The following is a 27,636-nucleotide window of genomic DNA, read 5'->3' as shown; positions in this document are numbered from 1 at the left end:
TTCAATCTTGCTATCCTAAAGTGTAGCATGTGCAGTTTTTCATCGGTTTCTGCATGGATGTGAGCCTTTTAACAGTGACCGGTAACGTTCTGTATTTTTAGCAACAGATCCTACAGTCCAATTCAACAAATTGCTATCGTCATGTTCAACGGTGATAGGTATTATTTTTGTCAGAAAAATAAGGTTCTTAATAATATTTCAGACATCTAACCGCAAGGGTGGAGGACAACGAAGTAAGCCACCTGCTAGCATTAGGATAATTGGTTAGCCTAGGATTAGAATTTAACTTCAACCTTTGTTACCACAGATCTAGACAGACAAACAGTGCTGCTACTGTCAAGCTGAAATCCTAAACAAGAAGTAAAGCCGGTATGTTACCATTCACTGGCTTTGTTTAATATACTAGTAACAACTGTGAAACCAACAAGAAAGTAGACATGCTACACTTTAAAAGCAAGATGGTAAATTAAATTTCTTGCTACATTTTGTTGAAATAATCTAAATTGTTTAAACTCAGATCACTCTGAGTTTAAAGATACTACAACTAGATACAGACACGCGGACACCAATGTTTTGATGGCTGCGCGCGTCTGATGTCTGCAAGGTGACACTGTTAGTACATTTTATTCAGACAAAATGTAGCCAGTAAACTGTATTCATCTAGGCTTGCTATCTTGAAGTGTGGCATGTGTAGTTTCGCTGTATCAAAACAAAGCAAGGGAGCGCTGACCTGAAACGCACGGTACTCGAATTTCTTATGTACACTACTCATTTATGTACCACATTGTAGTCGACGTTGAAAATACAATTCAAGTAAATGCGTTGTACCCTAAAGAATAACCATAAAGAAACAGGACAAACACTGGAAATTATTGGTGAATTGACGAAGTGGCAGCACATTAATTTGAATTCATGTATTTTGATTACTTCCTGTGTTACTATGGTAACAGATTAAGCGTATCATATGTTATAAAATTAGCTATTCATCTTAGACAAAATGAGAAACGGGGGAGAAAGAAACGGGGAAGGAAAAGATGAAAGAATCAAAATAATACGGAACTACATGTACTTAAATCTACGTCTATACGTTATTATGAGGTGTAATGTACGGTGAATACCGTTATTAACGTGAATGAAGCCTAGAAAGTTACTTGAACTCTCCAGATGAAGACACTGTATTGTGGTTTTTATCTTCTACCTGCTATACCTACCGTTTTATAGTACTACCGTTGCCTCGGTCTCTGTGTTTTATCGCTGCTGTGAATTGTGTTTTGCAGACGACTCTCTCGAGCCCCCACCAATTTTTAGATTAACAAAACTAAATGTCTAGCATTTACGAACAAATTGAAATTGAAATAAAAACTATATCTACATACACATTTACCGTGCATGTATGCAACTATCTAGATAGGTAGGTAGGTGGGTGGGTGGGTAGGTAGGTAGGTAGGTAGGTAGGTAGGTAGGTAGGTAGGTAGGTAGGTAGGTAGGTAGGGTGGATAGGCAGGTAAGTAGCTATAGGTAGGTGGATAGATAGGTAGGTATGTAGGAAGGAAGGTGGGAAGGTGTATTACAGTATGTAAAGGATCATATTAGCTAAGCAATTTATACTTATATTAGATGAAAATTCTTAAATAAAACCTCTATCAAATATTCTAGTGCACAATATTGATGTCGAAAAATACCCTTGATATATGTGTGGGGGGGGGGAGTTAGGTAAGTAAAGTGTTCACACGTATTTTTCTTTGTATTTTCGCTTTTCTTGTTTTCAAATTTAAGTGAGACATTTCCAATAAATGCTTAAGTGCAAAAGAAAGATGTATATTTGTTTTGTGCGACGACAGAAAGAATATACCCTTCTTGCATAAATGCTAAGAGAAATGATTGGCTTGCTAAAAGCCAGGTTAAGTGAAACAGTTTGTTTCTATTCTCTTCTATACGACCCCCTCTCCATGGAAGACGGATAGATATTTCTACAACGCTCTTGTTGACAACACGAATTCTGTGATTATTATTGTAACTAAGTTTATTACATTTTTTTCCATAAAACGACCATCTTTTATGATCAAGCCTGTGCTCGAATTTTAATAAAAGATGCTTTGCAAAATGCTCGGTGACTGTACAACATAATATAAAACCGTATATAATAGTATATTGATGATAAAAGTGGGTGAGGTAGACCTTCCTTTTGCTGCATTCATCTATGCAACAGATGAATAAATACGAATTCGCTAAGTCGATGCTATAATCAAACAAATCTCGAGCAGAATTGGGCCCTAGTGCAGATTACCTTGGGAAATGCCGCTCCCTGAAATAAAGTCATGATCATTTCCTGATTTTGCATCACTTGCATTACACACGATAGCCGAGAAAAACTAGGGTTAACGTTGAATCTGTTCCTTATTAATTGCTCACTGCCAATTCTTTATAGTGTACACACATTGCTTCATGGTAGATAAGCATATTCAACAGGTACATTAATATTCATGATCGTGTTATTTGAAGATAATAGATACTTAGGGACCGGACAGAATTTACGGCAGAGGGGGGGCCTGGGGAGAAATTGGGGGGGCCATGAAAAAAACGGGAGGCTTGAAGGGGGGGCCATGAAAATTCTCATGGTTTGAAAGGGGGGGCCGCGAAATATTTTGTCATTGAAAAAAATTAATATGTTAGAAAATTTAGCATTGCATGAGATAGCACTTGATATATATATATATATATATATATATATATATATATATATATATATATATATATATATATATATATATATATATATATATAGTTTTGGTAGTACTGGAACTCTTTCTTGGGTGTAACTCGGAGTTTCACGCATATTGCGATCATCAGACACTCATCATCATCAGAGTGTCTGATGATCGCAATATGCGTGAAACTCCGAGTTACACCCAAGAAAGAGTTCCAGTACTACCAAAACTATTACGCTCTGCCACTGCGGTATAGAGCACTGTCTTAGCAGATTGATACTCACCGAGTTATATATATATATATATATATATATATATATATATATATATATATATATATATATATATATATATATATATATATATATATATATATATATATATATATATATATATATATATATATATATATATATATATATATATATATATATATATATATACAGGTTTTGAAAATTTGAACCAAATTATATGCTATAGACCCTACAGAACTGTTTCGTGAGGTGCGTAGTCCTCACTCATCAGGGGTAGAATGGAATAACATAAAATTATTCCATTCTACCCCAATCTGATTAAAATCCGATGTAGATGTCGGCTAATCGTGCATTGCTATCTTACCATCGTTATTTAGCTTGAATTGACCTTCGTAGTAGATGTTTACGTTTTTAGCCTGATCGCCTCCTCTAAATAGAGGAGGCGATCAGGCTAAAAACGTAAACATCTACTACGAAGGTCAATTCAAGCTAAATAACGATGGTAAGATAGCAATGCACGATTAGCCGACATCTACATCGGATTTTAATCAGATTGATTCTACCCCTGATGAGTGAGGACTACGCACCTCACGAAACAGTTCTGTAGGGTCTATAGCATATAATTTGGTTCAAATTTTCAAAACCTGTATATAATTCGCTCTACTACCCGTATTGAGCACTTTTATGTGGTTTTATCTACATCCAGTCAATTATATATATATATATATATATATATATATATATATATATATATATATATATATATATATATATATATATATATATATATATATATAGGAAGTCAGTGGTAAGATTTGTCCGTAGTACAGTGCTCGATACGTCTGCACGCAGAGCGGATATATATATATATATATATATACTAGCATAGGACCTGATTTAGATAGGTGTTTTATTTCTTTCCTTGACACTATTCTTGAGTTTCACTCTCAGACTCACTAGAGTCTGAAGATGTGAGGCAAGACTTGTCTTTCTTTCTATCTAAAACCAGTGAAATTAAACTATTTCCCTCCTCAGAATCATCAAATGCATCTATCTGTACTAAATATTGTAAAGCATTTAGATGTCTGCGTGGTGTTAAGTGTTTTTTCATCAGTGACTTTGCACTAACTTTGGTAGTTGCCTTCTGGCCGTATATACTCATCTGATCACTGTACAGTGTATTGAATACAATTCTGAATTTGCTGTCCCCATCATGAAGTCACAAATGCCTGACACTATAGGTTTAAATATGTATGGTTTTGGAACTGAAAGCATATTGATTACATCTAAGTATTCCACAACATTCTGAATTTCTTTGCACTTTCATGAAGTCACAAATGTCTTACATTTACATGTGTATTGGTAATGCATTTGGTGTAGGAAAGTGAAAGCTATATTTGTCAGACCTCAGTGTGCATAAAATCCTTAGTTTGCTAGCACTTCATGACATCACAAATGTCTGACATTAGATAGTTATTGTGTTATGAGTATAAATAGATATTTGAATACACTATGTAGGTGATGTGATGTCCTTAGATACTCCCCACAAATGTCCCCACTACAGTTTTTCAGAAATCACGCATGTGAATGTGTGTTTACTCTGTGTCTGTGTTTCTGTGTATGTATCAGTGAATGACGGTTAAAACCACCACATCAAATGCCTAGGTATTAAGTGATGACTACGTATGGTGTCTAGTTGGGAAATAAACAAGATTATACCACATGTGTATGATTACATGTATGGTCAAAATGTTTTATTTTGTTTTGTTTTCTAAAAAACTTCCTCTACAACTACTAAGTTGTTTGGGCTGAAATAGTAACATAATAGTAGTACCAAAAGAAATATTACAGTTGTGCTACAGTAACAAAAAAAATTGTACTCTTTTTAGTTATTGTAGGGGGCAGGATATTGTGCACTTTTTTTCTTTTTTTTTTTTTTCTTTTTTTTTTTGGGGGGGGGGGGGCCATGAAATTTTTATACTTTTGAAAGGGGGGGCTGTGAAATTTTGGTCACAGTGGATGGGGGGGCCAGGAAAAAAAACAAGTCAGAGATAATTTCTCCCCAGGCCCCCCCCCCTGCCGTAAATTCTGTCCGGTCCCTTAGCCACAAGCGTGATGTAAAAAGATGTGATGATATAAAATCAACTCCAAAACCCATAGTTTACAAATATGGATACTACTAAATTTTTCCTGGGAGAAGCCGCGTTTTCCTCTAAAACGCATAACATACTCAGTGTCACCATGACAATATACCTCTATGGTGGCGCACAGACTGACAAGAATAGTGAAATAAAACTATGGTGTGTTATCTTACAGCCCTTTCATGTTAGTGTTCGCTGCCTCTGTTTGATACAACCACGCAGAAACCAATGAGTAACTGCAAAATGCTACACTTTAAGATATCAAGATTGAATGATGCAGTGGTCACAGTACTGGTATCGTACATAGTTGGAATGACTCCACAATCTAGTTCGTTATCGTTCTAGTGACCTATCTCTGATCTTTGGGTTTTGTTTCTCACATTGTGTCAGTAACTTGAAAAATCAACAACACAGACAACACTTTGAACTCTCTCACGTTGCCGACAGTTACTATACTGTCATTGTCATGACGACAAAATCTACACAAATCATCAGCTACTAGATCGCGATCGCTAACAACTCGTGTTGACTTTTTCATTCATACTAGTTTGTCGAGGATAACGTACATGTAATACGATATTGTGTGTATGTGTATGTGCGTGTGTGTCTGTGTCTGTCTGTTTGCGTGCGCGTGTCTGTGTCTGTGTATGTCTGTGTAAACTTTCATAAATTGTCATTGAGAACACTAGTCACATAAAATATTTGTTTGATTACCAGGGCTCTTGCTTTTTCTCTATCTATTTTTTGATTTCTTCTAATTCGGGGGGGGGGGGGAGTTATTACAAGGTTTGCAAGTCCGGTATTTTTTCATTTTTGCATCTTTTATGTCTTTCACCGATGAGAACAAAACAATCCACAATCATTACAACAGTTGCTATGGAAATCAAAACAGTCATCATTACCCAGGAAGGCAAACTACGTTTAACTTGACTGAAATATTGTGATTCTATTGCAGAATATGTGACTGGACTTTGTGTCGTGGTTGTAAGTGTTGCCTTTGTTGCTGGGCGTGTTGTTATTGGCCGTTGTGTCGCTGTTACTGTTTTAACATAATCTGTTGGTAATAGCGTACTTGTGGTCGATTGTTGAATGTTTTTCGAATTCAATGTCGTGTGTAGTTTTGAGACAGTTGGAGTTGATGTTTGCTCTGCCACGATTGTTGGTTCTATTTCATATAATGTCTCGGTTGTTTTTAGTAGACTAAGTATAGAAGTTACCAAGGTTGTTGGTGGTGGTAATCTGGAGGTTGTCTCTGTTATTGTTGGTAGTTCATCAGTGGTTGTCCCAGTTTTTGTTGGTAGTCCTGAGGTTGTCTCAGTTGTTGGTCTTCCAAAGGTTGTCCCAGGTATTGCTGGTAGTTCATCAGTGGTTGTCCCAGTTGTAATTAGTAGTTGAGAGGTTGTCTCACTTGTTGACAGTAGTTCAGTGGTTGTCCCAGTTGATGGTGGTAGTCCAGATGTCGTCTCAATTGTTGACGAATGTTTAGTGGTTGTACCAATTGGTAGCGCAGTGGTTGTCCCCGTACGCGTTGTAATTGGTAGTTGAGAGGTTGTCTCACTTGTTGACAGTAATTCAGTGGTTGTCCCAGTTGATGGTGGTAGTCCTGGTGTCGTCTCACTTGTTGACGATTGTTTATGTTTATACTCAGATGTTCTAGCAAGTGTTCTTGGATAATTTATCCATGTTGGATCCGATACCCTTATTATTTCCTGGGTTGGCAAACCACTTTCTATAATTATATGCATCAAAATATAAAAACGGTTTAACAAAATATATTTGAATAAATACACGGGCACGCAAACAGACACTGTTACAGAAGCACAGACAGAAACCGAGACAAGGGAAAGTAGACAGACAGACAGACAGACAGACAGACAGACAGACAGACAGACAGACAGACAGACAGACAGACAGACAGACAGACAGACAGACAGACAGACAGACAGACAGACAGACAGACCGCCCATCTTAAAAACAACAGATGAGGCATAATGGACGTACATGGGGTTGCTCATACTTTACAATGTAAGCTATAATTAATTCTTATAAGCAGCGGGTACTGAAATGGTACATACTGAATTCCGTTATCGTTTTGGATGGATAAATTAATGAAGGATACATTTTAAGACGTGATTTTAATGAGTTGGTCATTCTTACCTCGAAGAGGAAAGCTGCAAATGCTCCTCATTTTGACCGTACACTGCGTAGTAGCCCAGTTGTAGTTCTGTGAATGGTCCATGAAAGTGCATGGTAAATCTGCTGGTTCTTGGGGTGCCCAGCTTGTATAACGAGAGTCAGTAAGTAACTGATCGTCAACCCATATATACGAGCCAGCATATGCATACAAGCCAAGCCAATAGTTGTTCCCCTCTAGATCTGACGTTGTGCTTGCTATGTGTACAAGAAAGGCTTGGTGGTTGGCGTCTTCGATAACTGGGAAATCGCCACCGGCAGATGTACATTTCAATCGGGAAGAGAAATAATCAGCGCTGGAATTGACAACAATGTAGCAGGCCTCATCGTATTTGTGATTATTGCCATCGCATGCTGAAATGTTGTGGGAAAAAAAAGCAGTCTGTTAGCTCAGTCGTTAACGCAATTACAGGGAGTTTCTAGAATAAGCTAATAATAGTATAGACTCACTATATCTTTTTTCAAAGGTTGCATATTCACTACTTTTGGATCTCCACGTCTTAACCACATATCACCGATTTAGAAAATCACAAACCATTTCGGTAATAGCGCCCTCAGTTGATAAATATTGTTATTACTTTTGTTTTTATCTTATTGTGTTGATGGAACTTTCTAACAGCAGGTGTCTCTCTTCAGTTTCTGGCAACATAAACTAAAAGTAAATAGGTAGATAAAATATGTCTGGAGATGTGAATACACATTTACTGACAATAAAGGGGTTATTTCCTTTGACACGAAGTCTTTCTAAAATACCATCTAAATGCCATGGCCGTATAGCACGCAATGTTAACGTTTTTCTTATGAAATTAAGAAGAACCACCCTCTTGGAGAAGAGAATAGGGAACTTGCAAACCCGCCATATTGAATGTTGTATCATGGGAAATGTGATAATAAATACTAATGAATTAGTATTGTAAACGATACTTTTACATTGTTTGCAATCACGAATGATCAAGTCATAGTTGCCCTGACCATTGCGGGAGGTTAATTTTATCGGTAGCTCCAGATTATTAGGTATTACGATTACCACAGATAATCCCATAGTCCTTTGTGTCTGAGCATGCGCAGTCTGGATTGCAAGTTCAATATTGAATCACCCTTTTAATATAGATATGGATTCATTGTGTGTGTGTGTGTGTGTGTGTGTGTGTGTGTGTGTGTGTGTGTGTGTGTGTGTGTGTGTGTGTGTGTGTGTGTGTGTGAGTGAGTGTAAGCAAGCAAGCGCGTATGCGCATAACATTAAATCTATACTGGTATGTACTTAGGCTACCAGTTACAATCATTGAACATGCCCTATAGCTATACAACTAGAAAATCTTTTGCTTTGGTCGATATAATGACTTACTCGTAATATCATACATCCTGAATAGTATTGAATCACCTATAGGTAAATGTATTTGTGCAGCTTTATACATAACATGGTACAATAAACCAAATCAACAGTCCCTCGGGGTGGGGGTGGGGTGGGGTGGGGGTATATGCGATCATGTCACGTTTTCAACCAGTCCCTGTACTAATTATGGATACAATCGACCCCTAGTAACATGTACAGTGTCATTTATTGGTACAGTCATGTATTTTAACCATTACATTGTCTAATCGAAACAATAACAAGCCAGTGACACAACGAGGGCAGATTTAATAATTAGTTACACTAGGACACAGCGAAGCAGTTATACGTTAGCAGGCATCACTAGTATATAAACTATATTGACTTGTAATTAAGTTATATTCACTTTCTGCACAAAGCTGGCGTAATAATTCAACTGGTGTATGAGGTAGCGATTGATTTTTGCAGGAACAATTGGTTATAAGATAAAGTAATGCATGCGTTTACATACATACATACATACATACATACATACATACATACATACATACATACATCCGTCAATATTGTAATAGCCAAACATTATCAAATTTGACGTTCAAAAGTGCAGAATAATATATTGCATTATTGATGTTACGTCTCCGTAAATATGGTAAACGCAAACAGACGAGTCAATGTCGAATACAATTTCTTTAAGGATAATTACTAGAAATGACCAAAATGCACGAAAATCAATAAATCATCAACGCTTTTAAAATTAAGCAATTCCTAATGATACGAAGTTATCGATCAATTGATACACGTCGCTGAATAAGAATACATCACTGTTGCTTGGCAACATGGCGTGTATTGACATTTCCCTATAAGCTTATTGCTGTAGCCTACAACGTGACGAAGATATAATCCCCGGATGCAACCATTTCTACATCAGCTTTCATTTCTCCGTCTTGGATGGATAGACGTGATGTGATTTTCCAAACGATAAATAACTTGAAACATTATGTAAATTGATTGATATGACCAATGTAATCTTCATGTAATCTTTCCGATGCACATCCTTACTTATTTTGAAATCCATTACCATTTCGCAGCAGACATACTGTTGACATCAAGGTCTTGAACGGAAAACGATTTGCCAATTTTCAGAATGCATTATGTGCCGCACTGTTATCGGGTTCATTAACGTCCATTCACGTTGAAAGTTTGGCATTCTCGATGGTATATTATCTTGATATTGTAAACTCCGTTTAAATGAAATTCCGAATTACTATAGTATGTTGTGTGATTTTCAAAATCAGAACTACTGTAAACATTATGTGGTACCTGTTGTCAAAACTAATTCTCCGTGGAATTACTTCTTCACAATTTATTTCACTTGTTCAAGCCAGTAGTTGAGATCTGATTACCACTACCAATTTTCACATGGTATTATTTTTGTTATTTTTAGATAGTAAAGGTAATTGTAAGTAATAAATACTCTTTATACTGAATGTGAAATGTTTGATATGGTGCTATCATTACAGACGACACCTACATTTTTACCATCAGAAATTGGCCATCAAACATAAAATATGTCTGCGCCTGTCTGCCTCTGTGTCTGTCTCTTCCTCTGTCTGTCTGTCTGTCTGTCTGTCTGTCTGTCAGTGTCTGTCTGTCTCTCTCTCTCTCTCTATCTCTGTCTCATTCTCTGTCTGTCTCTGTTTCTGTCTGTCTGTCTGCCTGTCTGTCTGTCTGTCTGTCTCTTTCTCTCTCTCTGTCTCTGTCTCTCTGTTTCTGTCTGTCTGTCTGTCTGTCTGTCTGTCTGTCTGTCTGTCTGTCTGTCTGTCTGTCTCTCTCTCTCTCTCTCTCTCTCTCTCTCTCTCTCTCTCTCTCTCTCTCTCTCTCTCTCTCTCTCTCTCTCTCTCTCTCTCTCTCTCCATCCATTCATCCATCCCCCACCAGCAACAAACTGGTCAGTTTGTCATCTTGTTATGCGATTTTCGATAAAAAATCCAAAATGTACAATGTATACTGTTCGAATTTGTGACATACATTCAAAATATTAGATACAAACTGTTGGCTTAACAAACGTAGAAATAGTATCTTAGACTTTTTTTAAAATAACAAAGTCGGGAAATGAAAAAGAATCATATTTATACACTACTTACTACTGATGACAAATGAACGTTGCTGAAAACATATCAGAAAATATAACAGTCTTCGGACGGCGAAATAAATTAACGCTGTATTGTTCATTCTGACTTGGTCTTCTTGGCACAGATTTTTCATCCAAATAAGAACACGCTATACTGCGGTCTAGCTACGGAGTTCACTCTGACGAATCATCATTTGAACAATTGCTTCCGATTAAAATCTCTTGCAGTATTATTTCAAACAGCGATCCTTATTCTGAAAACTGGCATGTCCATATTTCAAACGGTGAAAAAACACTAAACAGGTGCGAAAGAACTTGGACTAACGAAGCTAGGTTATTCCATGCGACTAGGAGGGGTGTATTATCAATAGTTCAATTAGAACTGAAGTTGAAAATGTACTGAAAATGTAATTTGATTGACGAGGCTCTTCCACCTAATGACTTTTTAAACGTGGTCACCGCTACATTCAAGAATGAAATGTGAAATGGAATACTTCACGAACCTCTGCACCACCGCGAACCATATCTGGATTTACACTATTGCTACAGACTGTTAACGTGCTATATTTATTATATTCAAAACAAACCTGTTTCAGAGTCACGAGAATCATTAGTATAATTTCCTGTTCGTGAACGCGTATGAATAATTTTGTTATGAGGTTGAATTTTAAAATGTATTGGTTTGACTGAGACTAGACAAGTTTGATCGGTAGGAAAATGTTATGCTCTTATTTGCCAAATATGATCTCCCTTTACAGTTGAATAATAAAAAAATATCGACCTTATTTAATTAAAGAGTTGGTAAAAAGTCATCCACTTTTAAATTCGATAGCGATGACGGAGACTTCTAATGTTGAAATTTGTTTCATAGACAGCCTTAAGGTTATCCTGTTTGTATTCTCTTGCAGATGTACCCCTCTCTATGTATTTGTGATTCAGAAAATTGTGATACAAAGTTCTAAAAAAAATTCCAAGTGTGAAAAAACAGCTGTCTGGCAGAGCTAAAGCAAAAGTTGGTCCACATCACAAGAATAATCTTATGTAGTTCTTATGGCTCCACTAATAAGACACCACGAATGGAAGACCCTGGGATTGAATCTTCAGCCTTTAAATATGCAAATTCTAATTGATAACAAATGATACGTTTGTTACCAGTTAAGTTGGGGATTCAATCACACATTTTTGTTATTCGTTGAAAGGTGAATTTACACAACAAAGTGAAAGTACAACCTCCAATATTGAAACCGACAACACTTGGGGTTGTGACGTTCAAGTTCAATGGATCTATTTTTGGACTGTTTTTTGTTTTTGTTTGTTTTTGTTTTTTTAAGCAACAAACCAATTTATTGTGCCATTGTTAAGTTTCAAATGAAGCAGTACCAAACCGAACAAGAATTTACCGTAAAACGTATCCTTCCTTTCCTATGTCATTGCATATACGACGCACCAATTGTGAAAAATAAGGTGGTCTGCATATTACCAAACGAAAATAAAATATCCATCTGTTTAGAAATTATTTCTTCAACGATCGCAAGTTCATATGTAGGTTAAAGAGACCGTATACCTTTCCGGTTGTCAAGGTAACGAATATAGTGTGTCATTTGTTATGAAATTAATGAGCGAAAGACAAACATAGAATAGCCAGAGATGAAATGTAGGAGGTCGATATACTAAATTAACTTGATTAATTCTTCACTACCTACACTTACAACCATATCAATTTACATCGTAACGAGTTAATATATATATATTTACAGTACTTTTATTAAATGTGAATCTAGAACAGTCGTTGCCTTGGAATGTGTCAAAGAATATTCCTACGTCATAATTTGCTGCATTAGTCACAATGGTGTAATTGAAACTGTAGTTTTCATGCCTGGCGTTTAAAAGTTGGTACAATTGACTTGTGTTTACATTTTGTTTTAGTGCAGATGAATAGTAGTTCCTGGAATATAGCAAACAATAATTTCTTATCTCAAGTTGCATTCTAGCCCGAATGATTCGATAGTTGTTTCCGCTTATGTAATATGCCAGGGATTACATTAGCACTAGCAGGCCCTTCAGACTAGTGGTATCAAGCAAACACGTCATGCATTCGATTTGGCATAGGGCACTGTTTTGTAGTCAGCCTTCGGAAGGATGTCCATTTATTTTACTCTTTTAAAAATCTTTATTTGTCTTGAATGATAATTGTTGTTGTTGTTGTTGTTGTTGTTGTTGTTGTTGATGATGATGATGATGTTTTTGTTGTGTTGTGCTGTGCTGTGTTGTGTTGTGTTGTGTTGTGTTGTGTTGTGTTGTGTTGTGTTGTGTTGTGTTGTGTTGTTTCGTTTCGTTTCGTTTCGTTTCGTTTCGTTTCATTTCTTTTCCTTTACTTAAGTTTCATCTTGAAAATGAGTTCCTGTAGTAGGCCTAATGGGTTACGCCACCATTTTTAAATTACCGACTTAGGATTCAATTTGATTTAATAACAAGACGATATATATCACATGTAATAAAATATCAAAAAAATGTGCGAATATATTGGTCAGGGTTTATACTCGGGACGAACACAGCATAGTTTTTTTAACATTAAAAATAGTGACATCAAATGATGATTTACAATGGCAAAAGCGTTAGTGGCTACTGATGATTGAATAGTATGCGTATTAAAAAATAAATCAACTTGATAAAATACAACTGATCATGAGACCCCCAATTCCCCCTCCCAAGCCCCATCCCCCACACAACATCAGAAAGCTATCACACTTTCTGCATATCGTATCAAACAACCATTTAATTCAATATCCTACAGTACAGATATTTGGGTATTCTATTCACTTCAAGTACCACAGTTAACTCTAAAATGGAGACATGGCTTAGAACGCATACAAACAGTTGTCACTATGTAACGAAACCATATCCGGCTGACATTTAGTTATTTCTATCAGGTGTTGATTTATCTTGGCCCAGCGTCAGACAAATTTGAATGCTGTGCTGACTAAGTGATTTCGACAGACAATATGCATTGATTAGTAATAGCTACCTGTTTATTCTTTGAAGACAGAATTTTCAACATACACAGCGAATTTCGCAATACCGTTCAGCTTTTCTGTTTGATACAACCACGCAAGAAACTTGACATGCTACACTTTAAGATAACCAGATTGAATGAGTACAGTTCTTGCTACATTTTGTGTAAATGAAATGAACTACACATGACACCATACAGACATCAAATGAACACCGCAAAGGACATTTTACGCGCCCGTCATCGGGTGTTTGATACTAGGAAAAACATTGGCGCCCGACGTCTGCAAGGCATTGCAAAATACATTTAAATGGTTTATTTTATTTAAATTAAATGTAGCGATCGTGCTATTGAAGTGTGGTATATGCAGTTTCTTGTTGGTTTCTGCATGGTTGTATTAAACAGAAAAGCTGAACGGTATTGTGAAATTCACTGTATATCGTGTAGTGAGCGTACTGTAACTGAAGCTATTTTGTCACCATAGCTTTTTTCCTACTTTCGACTTAATGACGTTGTTTGTACTTGTGCTGAAGCAAACATCACCTAGTGATTGATCAAACTCAATCAGTGTCCTGCAAATACCTAAACTGTTGACAAATTTGTGCATAGTTAATAAGACTATTTATGGTTTGTATTGTTTACAGACGGGTATCATGTCTCAGCTTCTTAAGGATTGGACGGTTTCCTGGCAGTGAAGGTATTGTATATCTCTACATAGTAACATAGTTCCATTCTGACAGTTAGGCCCTCCCGGACCTCTGACGTCAGATCTGAATAGATTCCAGGTTGGGTGCACACACACAAACACACACACAATAATCCCAATATGAAGTACATGTATCAGCTTCTGGGCTGTATTTGATTCCTTTCCCTCCAAGTAAGTGTTTAAGTCTTCTTTCAAATGTTTAGATGGTTCCTGCAGTAACAATACTAGGTGGAAGTTCGTTCCAGGTGTTGTCTGATCAAAATGGGCAAAATAAATGAAAAGTAGTGAAATATTACACCTATAGGGGCTTTCATAGAGTTATCATTTTATTGCTGCATTCTCATGATCAAGAACACATTTCCCTTTTTCTCAAGTGACACCGAGTAAATGGCGGAGAATGTTTTTTCCCCAATTAGACAAGATCCATCATATAGTTTCCATAGTACTTCAATTACCATATCCATATATATTAAAAACACACATCAAAGTGTGCGGAAATATTGTAATTATAAAATTGCCAAGATATTTTGATTTTGACACATAGCAAGACATCCCGCATGGGCCATAAATAGACCATTGGGGATTCATTTTAAACCGATCATTGGTCAACAATGGTATTATTAATGTCAACAATAATGATTCGGTAAATTCATCTTTTTAATATCACTTTAATGAATAGAATAAAGGATAAAATCAGGATATTGTTCCATATTTTTTTAAATTTTGATAAACAGCTCATTTGAACATATGAAATTTATATTAAACATCTGATACCTATAATTGCATATATCTGCAACTCTAGAATTTATCAATATACATACTTTCGTAAGATTTCGCTATGATGTGATGCAAACATTCTCACAAGCTAGCGTTTTTTTGTGCTCTCACGGCCACAGAAACAGTACTCCTAGCAATACTTGTTATATCTATGGCATAAAAAGGCCTAGGATGTGAATAGGGAATTGTGGGTTATAGATTTCCATAACAGAGTAATTATTAAATTAAGCATTATATAGAATTGAATATATGTTATTATAATCAAAATTCCAACCTATTGTTTGTTAATTTGCTGTGGTTTTTATCCTCCTCCCCTCCCCCTCCTCTCTTGACATTTCACCCCTTCCTGATTTCTTCAACCCTCTCCTCTGAAAAACGTCGTCTTAAGTTTGTTTGCTGAACATGTTCTTTATGAAAAAATATAGTCATGGTGAAATTGACAGGTACTGAAATATCTCTCTCTCTCTCTCTCTCTCTCTCTCTCTCTCTCTCTCTCTCTCTCTCTCTCTCTCTCTCTCTCATAAGGCTTCATCAGTTGTGTTATGAATACAGTCGGTACTTGTGCTTAAGGCTGTATATAAAGTTGGTCTCAGAATCAGACAGTCTTGAATTCAGCCTCATATTCGAAAAATCACGATTACACCAGACGAAAGCAGTGAAACAAGAAATGATAATGTTGAAGAAATGTTCCCATCACACTCACTAGATCAGTAAGGGTATGTCTCAGTTTGGATGTGGAAAAAATACTTGAAAATCAAATAAAAGCTTGTCACCAATACATTTGAGAGAGGTCAAAGCTCAGCTGATGTGTTTGTTGGTAGGCACACTATAATTCTAATGAAATGATGCATCTTTATTGTGGCTGTTTAAAAAGATTTTAATCTTATTTTAAAAGTCTATGTAGAAGTAATATTTTACGATGGGTGAAAAGTGCAACATTTCCTGTAGTCTCTATGGTATTATTTCTTGTTTGACAGCTTTTGCTGGGTTAGACTGTAAGATACGTCGTGACGTTTCGCCCTCACCGGCCTCCTCTCTCACAGCCGATGTTTGAGGGCGCCCCGTCACAGCGTACCTTACAGACTATTGCTGGGTGACAACCTGATTTTCCGTATACGAGACTAGCTTCATCTTGGCCCCCAATGTGAATCTGATTCTGAAACTAACTTTATATATGTGTGCTAAGGGTTGCCCAAGTTGGGAAACAGGAACCGGAGACAGTTATCAACGATACTCAACTTTATTGACAAGCTAATATTTCATATTTCAAAAGTGTACCATAAAATGCACTAAATTATACACTCCACAGATGGGTGGATTCATAAATTAATTGTTAATAAGTATTTAAAATGATTACAAAACTATAATTTACAACAAAATTTGTTAATTTAAAATCAACAAATATATGTGTAATTTACATATTAGATTACCATGCATGCATTCATTCAATCCAGCATAGCTTTGGGTTTGTTTGTTTGGTTTTTCTTTACACTTACAGCATTTACACAAAAATAATAGTACGAACTCAAAATCTAGAAAATAAATGTTGAAATTTCAATATTTACGTTGAAAGAGAAGCACAGTTGCCATGACAATCCTATCGATTGACGACAAATGAGTGCCGATTCGGTATCAATCTTATCAAAATATGATGTGGAAGAGTTTCATCAGGGTTGTTATGTCACGATGTCTACATTTTCACTTGCAACAGTCCTCATCTTCTCTTCCCAACATCAGCCAAAACATGACTACACGTTTGACTGTCAATGATTCAGAATTCAAGAGTGAGGTGGTTGCCATGGAGATCTCACATCATAGATGGATCATGATATAGCACTCAAAATTTTAATAAGATTGTTACAGTGTCTGGAAGAAAGTAAATTTTATGTAAAAGATAAAACAAAGACCTTAGTAGTCTGTAAGGTACGCCATGAAGGGGAGCCCTCACACATCGCCCAAGGGCGGAACAACATGACATATTTTACAGACTAAGACTTTAGCCCTCTAAGTATATTCAATACCATTTAAGCAGATATTTTTTTTAAAGTATTTTTTTTTTATCTTTCAAGATGTGACGTTTTACTAGGAGGAGTCTTGCAACTGGGCAAAAACAGGTCACATGACCTAAGAGAAATGATGAGTATTGACAGATTGTTGGCAAAATGCCAATGATCATAGTACCATATGTTAACCAATCGAAATGTATTTTGTGATAAAGTGGGTGAGTATGAAACAATAGAGTATTCCATTTCATTTTTATCACCCTTCACAATTCTCACTCTACCTTGAGTTGTGCTGAACAAATTTAACATTTGAACTATTTCTTTGAATTTGTAAAGTAAATACTCTCATCAGTTCTCAAGTTATCATGGACATTCAAATATCCTTATGTGGTCACAGTGTTTCCAGAGCTTGGGTTGCCATGAAAACTGACACGTTTGCTTCCGTGCTACTACCAGTCACTGCATATATATATATACAAGAACTCCAAACAACTACTACATGGGCAAAAAGTCGTATTTTTTGGTAACTTGGTAGTTTTGAAAACCCAGAATTTCAGTGAACAGCAAAATGAGGTACCGGGTAGTATTATTCTAGGTGATAGACAAAGCTATTGTCAGTACTATACAATGGTCTATGTACAAAATCAAAAAAAAAATCAAATCAAAAAACACACAAAAATAGTATAACTGTGTACACTAAAAACTTCAGGATGTTTGGCAGTTAGAATATACTATATACAAAATTTGTTTGACGTCATGTGCTGTGACTTAAAAGATTTTCACACGATTTCAACTATTCAAAAGTCTACAAATTACATTGTACAATGCATACAATGCGACATTTCTATTTGTACATTTGAATAATTCTAAGAATAATTTAGAGTAAATGACTAAAATTGTAAGAACTTTTTCACTTTTTTTTCCTTCTTTTTGAAAAGCTTCATAGCACCAGGTTGAATAGTTCCACTAAAACTGACTTCAATTGAAGTAAACAGTTTGGTGTTTCGCTGAAAGTTGTGAGTATTAATTTCAAAATTTCACTGACAAGATTCCTTCATTCTAATTATAAGTGTCATGTTGTTTGAACTGTTTGTCCTCTTCGTATCACTTTCATAATTCAATTAGTATTGTATACATTGCAGTAAAATTTTGTCATTCCCTTTACATTCTCAAAAAAAGATTCAGTATGAACTGTCTATTCTTGCATGCTATGGCAATACACACACATACTGAATCAGTTCTGAGTCACTCAGTTATGGCAGCCATTTTGTTCACAATTATGGAGGCGACCATCTTGGATATTTGTGTAAACTGTTATCACCATGTCAAGCTCTAGATTCTTCAAATTCAAGCTCACAGGCTCAGCTGATGACAATATTGCAACATTTCGACTAAAAAAAGTCATCTGGCTAATCAGTTTCAGAATGACTGAATTTGTAAATACTAAAAATTATAGATATTTAATATTAATTCTAAAAATCGATCATTGAAGATGTCAACCTGCTCACAAGCTTTTGTTCAACTCACTGTTGCCGCACAAGGCCATCTACATGCTTAGTGTCCAGAAGATGAATTCCCACATTTCAAATTATCCAAAAAAGATAATATAGCGAATTTAAAGTATGTAAATATTTAGAAATGTATCCACAATTATTGCTAAATGATGAGGGGACAAATGATGAAATAGCATGTTCGACTTCGATGGTGTGAAGGTCATATGTAGAAAAAAATACAATACTTCCAAAGAACCAAATAAATTCAAGTTTATAGATGTGCAGGCTAAACTTTCACTTTCAATTGATCAGCAAGGGATCCTCTACATTTAAATAATGACCTGACCTGACCTATTTCTGTTCTCAACCAATCAGATTTCACACAAGTTTGTAATCTGCATACTGCAGTCTTTTAGTAAAGCCGTAACAGTCTTAGCACGAGATTGAAAGATATCGGAAGCTAAACAACAGCTTGCGAGCAGGTTATACTCAAACCTCCAAGTAAAATTTCATTTATCCTTATCAGTGTGTGCCAACAAACAACCCCAAGCTGAAGTTAAACTTGACATTCATTTGCACCAGAATCTTTCAAAAATTGACAGATTTTTCAACAATCCTGAGTGTCAAATAGATAAAGCTTATGATGTTTTGAAGTTGAGGAAAAGGTCATCACCATGGTGACAAAAATGTTTTAATTTGTTTTGTTTTTTCATTCACTAGTAAATTTCATATTTTCCTATTTATATAATATTGCACTGAACTACACAATAAAAATTGGAGAAACAAACATGGCAAGCACTCAGTTAGTAAATTCTTAATACCTTACTGATATCTTAAATTAGTTGTTCAAAACTGAGGCGTTTCATTTACCAACCAGATCACTATTTTGCATAAATATCTTTGTAATAAACATGCCAATGTATTATTGTCAATGACTGCATACAATAGACTGCATAGTTTCTTAAGAAAAACTTGTCACTTAGTAAATCAAGACTTCAGAAGAGAAAAAGATGTTGGGTGAAAACAACTAAAACTATACCTACGCTCATATTCTCCATTATCACAAATGCCATGAACATCTTTCACGGCTTCAGAACCCTCTAATTTGCTGACTTTGCACATGAAGTGTTCCTTATCCAAGGTTTGGAAGAGTCGGTTAAAAAGGAGAGTGAAAAATAAGTAGTAATATAGCTGTAAGACCATAAATTAAGAACTAGCGCCCTCTCACAAGACTACACAGCTTTTCAAGGAAATATTAAATTTTCCAACTTCAAGAAGTATATGAAGACCATCAGCTACATTACTGAACTGAGCTGTTGATGTTTTGATAAGATTTATGATCAACCACAGAGGGCACTGTTTATCCAAATGATAAAAATCCTTAATGCCACAGAGGGCGCTATTTATCAAAGGTCAAGATTCCTGACCACCACAGAGGGCGCTGTTCACCAAAAGGTCTATTTACCTTAAGTATCATAATTTGAATGCTTTAAGTTTACAAAAGGTACTGTTCACAAGTACAAGTGACTACTGCAAACGATTAAAATCTGTAATAATAAAAGTAAGAAGAGAGTTGCATATACACTGCAAAATTGAGAGATTTAGATAAGTATAAAGAACAGGCATCAAAAATCGATAAAATTAAATCAGTCTTGTTTGCTTAAATGTCTGTATAAACTCTGTACATAGCAGAAGACACACTTCCAATCTGGTTTGTTGCCCATCAGTAACATGTCCTCGGTATCTAGCAATGGCATAATGTCGGCTTCTTTTCTGAAAAATACACATAAATCGTTCCAGAGAAATTAAACATCTGACTAAAAAGTTCATTGGCTTTTGAATAACATCAATGCAACAAACTCCTCATATATACTAGGTATCTTCTGAATGGCTATTATTTGGCTTAGCAGTCAATATTCATCTTATGGGTCAATATCATACATATCTGATAATGTGAACACATCACAATACCATGCTATCCAGTGATTGGTTAAGGATAGGTCACATGGAAAAAAAATTAAAGTATAGTTTTCCATATATGGAATACGTTTTGCAAACTAGTGACATTTCCCCTCTCTCTCAATATATTCTCCCTCTCTCACAGTCACGCACTAATTACATATTTGATGACTTCTACTTACTCAGCTGTACGGAATGCCAGGTCAAAGTTGAATTTCTTATTTCTGGGATTCAGTTTGTTGTAGTCAAAGGAATCTGGGTAGTAATGATGAATGAGTGCACAGAAAGCCATACCATCTGACCAACTTCTGGAAAAATTTTCAACACTGCAATTCTGTAGGACAGAAAGATATTAATTTTTTAGCTAATAACGAAGCAATGTGGACAACAACCATATCCATACTGTCATTAATGTTGAGCATGGCATGTACATGGCATGTACATACAGATATACATGGACGAAGATGGAGATACGTACACACAGATAAATGTGAAGACAAGTGTAAACAGACAAACATACATGTCATGACTGAATAACCCCTTTCCATTTATAACCAGTGAGAGAATAGCATGAACAAGTAGAACTCGTTAGAAACATGGACAGTAAACAACTGAACTGGATTTACTAAACACTTGGTACAGCATGTTGGCCGTACAGAGACATGTAATTTATACTTTTAAAGCCATTTTTAGTTTATACATAACAGTTCACCTTAACAATCACATTTTAAGTTCCCCTCACATTTTATGAACACATATAAAGAAGTCATAAAACTATTCTTGTCAGACCATGAATTGTAATACACATCTCCGAGTTCCAACAAGCTGTACCAAACCAAACCAAACCAAACTGTTGCTGTTGTATCTCCTTACAATGGTTTTGGAAAAAAATGATCCTAAAGTGTATTGTTCTTAAACAATGCATACATTGTGTTATACATAAAAACCCACCTTTCATTTTCTTTTCCCCGACATGTGCACCCAAAGAAATAAATAGTAATTTCTTAATATCATGCTTGAGATTTCTCAACTACAATGGACAAAACACAACTTTCTTCTTTTGAAAATGTTAAGTTTCAAAAATGTTTCAAATTCGGCATAAAGTGTAAAATTTTTGGAAAACTTCGATACACACAAGTAATGGTAATGACAGGATAATGAACTTTGACCTAGCTTACCGTGTAACCTGCTGTTTTAATTTTAGCCCACTCCAATAACTGAGCTTTAATAGTATTTGCATTCTGTACCATCATGCGTCCACCACCACCCCGTCCAACACCGCCACCAAACGAAGGGCCTGTCTTTGCTTGGCCACCAAATTTATCCATGATTGCCGATCTTTTGTTTCTGGACGACATAGCATCCATCTTCTTCCTCTCAAACATGGCTTGTTGCCTAAAAAGTGGTATATCAACAAAGTATTTCCATTGAATTCAAAGAAATAACCAAGTGGTGAAGTAAAGAGTAGTTCCATATCCTGGTGAGTGATTCAATGACCTTTGACCTCTGCAACACTAAAAGTCTTAAAGTTCAAATACGCCCCAAATCATATACACCAAACACTTCAGCAATAATCCTTGCAAATATCAATCATTCTGCTGTGTTTACATGGCGCACACCATCTAATAAACCTTGCACAAATATCAATCAAACTGCTGTATTTACATGCAGTACAAAGCTGTGTTGACATGATGCACACCTTCAAAAAAAACTTTGCACACAGCTCAGTCACACTGTTGTTTACACAATGCACACATTCTAATAAACGTTGCACAAAGGTGTATCATTATCACACTGTTGTGTTTAAATGCTGCAAGCCTTCTCATATAATAAACCTTGCACAAAGATCCATCACACTTGCTGTATTTTCACGCAACATATCCATGCAGTGTTCTCATTCAGTCTCCTACCTTTTGGCAGCTTCATCTTTAAATGATTGAAGATCTGTACCACGTTTGGCTTCTCTGGCTCTCTTTTTGGCTTCCAATTCTTCCTCAAACTTTGACACTGAATTATAAAATATATGAAAAAGTTGCTTTCTGTCAGATGTAATTTCTGTTATGAGATGATAATGAAGTTTTCTGGTATCCTTTACACACGTATAATCACCCTGCGTAATAATAACCAGTTTTAATATAATGTTTATACATGTGCTTTGCATAATTTTTAATTTCATACCATTTTTTTTAAAGTTCCTTCATTAGGTCTTGATCTTGAATGATGTTAATACTGTTATAATGCCAGGAAAAACCCTCACACATGAGCTAAGTGAACACTGCTATCTGAATTAAATTAACTGGGCTAAAATTTGTTGTAGAAACCTTCCTGCCTTGCCTACGGTAAGTTTCTGAATACCACCTAGTACTGTACATGTAGTAAGACATTGGATCTGTGATTTGGGGAGGTTGCTCAATAAAGCCAAAAGGTTATGACAGTACCTCTGGACGAGTGTGCAGCCCATCCTGAGGTTTGGGCTAACACCCTCAGTGACAACCTTCAGTCACTTTAAAAGTAAGCAGCATAGCCCATGGCTCTAGCAACTAGACTAAATTTCCCCCTGGAAATGTTCTGAACCTGTGCTGTATGTGAGTTGACATAATTCAGTAGCCTTTACTTTGCAATTTTCTGTATACATATACGCACATTACAAGCAGTACTTAGATCACCTCACATCGGGCGTTTACATATATATGGGACTCTTGAAACAATTGACGTCATTTCAGGATAAAACACACAGATTAACACTTATTTTACTAACACCTTGCTAATAACAACCAAAAGTAAGATGTGTACATGTATATAAGTTGAGGCCATCTCTAGAGGGCTACTATTTGCACTACGCCATCGTCGTTGTTTCACTTTAGGAATAATCACAAAATTTTGATTGGTCAGAATTGTTATGGCCTTGGATTGTCACCGTTCTCTTTTTATGTTGTTCTTTGTTAATGTCTGTTTTGTCCTTGTCTTTTCCTTTACACAGGTCACTGTGGTTCTCCAGATAGTGGAGGAAATTCAGTTAACTGAACTGAACTGAACTACGGCTCTTGATGAGAAAAAAATATAACAAACTGCCTTTCACACAGAAGGACTTTTACTCTCTCTATTCTTTACTGTCTCAAAGATTTACAATGGTACTCACTTCTTCTGCCACTTCCTCCAGTGGTGGATGATGAGCTGCTCGATGAACTGACAGTTTTCACCGACATTAAACCACCACCACCATCTATCAACAAATAATAATATATACAGTTTTCTAAGCAAAAGTGACAAGTTTTTACTCTTTGAAACTGTTTTTATGATTGGAGGACAGGGCATGGATGATAAGTTTTACAATAAGAGTGAATCTAAAATATTTAGAAAAGTATTTACAAAAACTTGTTTTTCTTTCAAAAGTTTGTACTTGTAAATCTATATCAGAGCAATCTCTGGACTGTGATTTGGTGATGTATTATGAAAATTAATTCATTTTGAGGGGGTCAAATAAATTACCATACTTATCTGCAATAGCGCCCTTGTGCAAGCAAGGGCCAATTACTTTTGTTTTAGCTACCATTTTTACTTAATTTAAAGGTGCACAAACAATTTAGTAGCTTGTTTTGAAAACATTAGGTGTCAAAACTTAAAGTAGCAATAAAACATTTATTGAGAAAGCTTATACATAAAGAGGTAATTAAGTAATCAAATCACGTTTTCACAAGTGTTAGTTTTTAAATAAAGAAACCACCACAAATAAATACTGAAACAACACCAAAGTCTACCATTTCATTTTGGCATCCATTTTTGATTAAAACACAACAACTCAAAATAAAACATGTCACCAAAGATCGAATGATTATTAACAAAAAAATGTAAACTTTGTACTGCACTAAAATACTGAATGGATAAATCCTAGATTTCAACAACCTGAGTCCTCAGTTCCTCTTCAGGGGTGTGAAGCCGTGCGTTGTTTACGCATGCGTGACTTCAAAATATTGCCCCAAAAATGTGGTAAAGTGTTATCAGCCCGTGTCTTTGAATTATAGAAGTATTTTGGTGCAGTACAAAAGTTTATATTTATCTGTAACTATTAATCTGCACACATGAATCTGCACCATAATTGTATTTGTACAAGTTTTGTCAGGCAAGACACCCAATCATAAAATAGGAACACAATATCCGAGCCAATCGATAATCAGCAATTGATCCACAGCAAAGAACTTGTCAAGTCCAAATTCAACACATAATAGTGAATTATTTTTAAGTTATCATATTATTCTATACACGAACCCTTGATGACACTGGTCTGTTTTTTTGTGTATGTAGTCTGCCCTCACATGATCGCAAAATGCCATTATCCTACAACTCATCGATCAATCAGAATGGTCCAAATTGAGGCAGCCATTTTGAAATGGAAGGCCATTTAATGAATATTTCTATTATAGGCAATATGAAGTGAATTTCCATTTCAAGGTTAGCTATGTGGGGGTTTGCTACATACATTAAAATCAAGCCCATGTCTTTCCAGAATTTGCACAGAAATAAAATGTACATCCATTGATAATTCAAGATGCAATTAGCAATCTTTATAATACAACTCACCACACCAGAGTACAAGTGAATCAAACCACGTACTTTCAAATCTATGATTGAGTGAATTTTTTTTGTATGCGATTTTTTCACTCTCTTTTTAAAGTAATATTACCTGAGGAACTTATAACAGTCTTCTCTTCAACCATCCTAGATCTGGATCCGCTGTCTATGGATGAATCATGCATTACATGAACTTTTTTAGACTATCATGCACATCCACGTCAGTACATTAATACTATGAAACTCTCTCCTTGAGCTGGCATGTGGGGGTGGGGGTTGGGGGGAAGGAGGGAATGATTTGTATTAGGGTAGGAGTAAAATACACTGAAAGATTTGGATCATCCAAATGTACACATGCCTATGCTATATGATTAACACATTTCCAAAGTCACCATGAAAGTTCATTTCCAAAGTCACCATGAACTTCTTAAATTAAAAATTTTTGAGACAATTTTTCTGAAGGCATGCATTCTTGTGGAAAGGATATTCGGGCTCATCTCAAAAACAAAGTTAGCTACATGCAATATCAACATTAACAATATATACACAATATCCAATAAAACTTATGCAAACCTATTTTTATGAAAATGTGCTTAGGATTGAAATGAAATTACAGCTAAAACAGACAGTGTTTGCCAAAAAGACTTAACAAAACATTTATACATTATTTTATGAATCTTTGATCAAAGTTGATCATTTTGCAAGAATAGGTTGTTGTGTTACTCGATAGATGTGCCATGACAACACAACATTGATTGTTACTGATGGACATTTCAAAAGGTGAATGAATGTATAACCAGACCCTCTTCAGTCCCAATCCTGCTGTGGTCAGCAATACAAATATTCTTGTCTAGCCAACTTGCAAAAAGATCAACGTTGAACATTAAATGTATATGTTATGTTCTGTCATCCAGTCCCTGTATTAGCTGTAAAAGTATCGCTTGTTCTTTCAAAATAAAATGAAGAGCAATCCATGGTCACAATACGACAAAATTTTGTCCAACAAATTTGAGGAGCATACTGAAGGGTGAAATTGTTGAATTTCTTCCAGTCAGTTACTATTTATTGCATACACATTACCCATTCTACCTCAGGAACTACATGACGGGGTGGATAAATGCATGCCTGAAAAACAATCCACCTGGGGGAAAAAAAATTATTGACACAGACATAGAGGGCTCACATCTTAACTTCACAGAGTTAACGGGTACATACCTTTGCTTTCTGTAACAGTTGTTGTCTTCTGCATGGTAGTTCCTCCGTCCGTCTTCTTCTCTGTTGTCGTGGTAACTGATTTGGATGGAGTTGAATCTTTGGTGGTGCTTACTGTGGTGTTAGCATTCTTGTCTGTGTTGGCGGTGATGGTCTTATTGGTTGTGTTGTCATTTTTGTTTGTAGAGGACGTAGAAGTCGTAGTCGAAGAAGTCAGTGATGCTTTATTCGCAAGACCAGCACCCAATTTCTCTATGCGTCTCTTGTCTGCAGCTGCCATTCTCTCTTTTTTTTCAATCTCTCTTGCTCTCTCCCTTTCTGCCATTTTTCTGTCTCTTTCCTCTGTGAAAAAATGTAATAGTCAAACATAAACCATGTACACTTGTGAAATATTTGATGTCAGCTGTTTGTCCTCCAGGCATTGTTGTATTGACAGCAATGTGGTGTGTGCCTACAACTCATGAATCTATCGGTCTATACATTACTCAAATTTTGAACTTGTGCATTCAAGTCCTGGGTGCATGTTCCAGACTCGAAAAAAACAAAATTTTCAAAATATTTCAAAGCAGAACTTTGTTTGCCTTATCATAATGCCTATTTTTATTGTAAGGTTAATGGTCACTTCAAAAATTCTGTAAAAAGCTCTTTCAATAACATATTTTTATAAAAAAAAACCACAAATTTTAATTTCACGTAACATTCTCAGATGACGTTCAACGTATTTCATCGGTGACATTCTTCTGAAGACTGTGATAAGTACTATGTACCTGAAGAGCGCCCTCAGCAGTTACATTTGATGTATTTATTTTCTGGTGCTTTTTATACATGACAGACAACGTCTTTGGTCATTTCTTTGTAGTCGTGGGTCTGCTTCAAATTGAAGAGCGCCACCACTGTTCAATTCTGTCATACTTTTGCACCGTTTTTTGCAGGGAAAAGCAAGAATTCAAGCAGATCAACAGTTACTTATTTTATAAACATTACAGACCAAAATAAATATTACACCATAATTTTGGGTGTAAGTGCTTGAAATTCTTCAAGAGCTCCTTCCTGTCATAAAAAAAGTGTTCATTGGTGAATCACCAGCTTCAGAAATGTCACCAATGTGTCTCTAAATTTTATCAGTAATTCCTCCCCAGGGTGTTGA

At 35.8% G+C, this 27,636-nt stretch overlaps 1 protein-coding gene across 2 annotated transcripts in view; it reads right to left on the bottom strand.

Moving 5' to 3' along the window:
• Positions 1-16,474: 16,474 nt before the first annotated feature.
• The window catches only part of LOC144448788 (uncharacterized), an 87,230-nt gene continuing 76,068 nt past the window's right edge, over positions 16,475-27,636 (bottom strand). Inside the window, exons 13-19 of one of the 2 annotated variants that reach the window (XM_078139077.1) lie at positions 26,493-26,831; positions 25,390-25,443; positions 23,848-23,931; positions 22,619-22,715; positions 21,887-22,103; positions 20,891-21,042; positions 16,475-20,522 (exon numbers count right to left, since the gene is read on the bottom strand). In XM_078139077.1, coding sequence (XP_077995203.1) covers positions 20,396-20,522; positions 20,891-21,042; positions 21,887-22,103; positions 22,619-22,715; positions 23,848-23,931; positions 25,390-25,443; positions 26,493-26,831 — 1,070 coding nt within the window. In that variant the 3' untranslated portion in view covers positions 16,475-20,395. The remainder of the gene's footprint in view (positions 20,523-20,890; positions 21,043-21,886; positions 22,104-22,618; positions 22,716-23,847; positions 23,932-25,389; positions 25,444-26,492; positions 26,832-27,636) is intronic. The other variant, XM_078139078.1, reaches the window with a different exon arrangement.

Source organism: Glandiceps talaboti, chromosome 18 (genome assembly GCF_964340395.1).
Source record: "Glandiceps talaboti chromosome 18, keGlaTala1.1, whole genome shotgun sequence".
Taxonomy (NCBI): domain Eukaryota; kingdom Metazoa; phylum Hemichordata; class Enteropneusta; family Spengelidae; genus Glandiceps; species Glandiceps talaboti.
The sequence above is the reverse complement of the archived record's forward strand: the minus strand, read 5'-3'. Positions and strand labels throughout refer to the sequence as shown.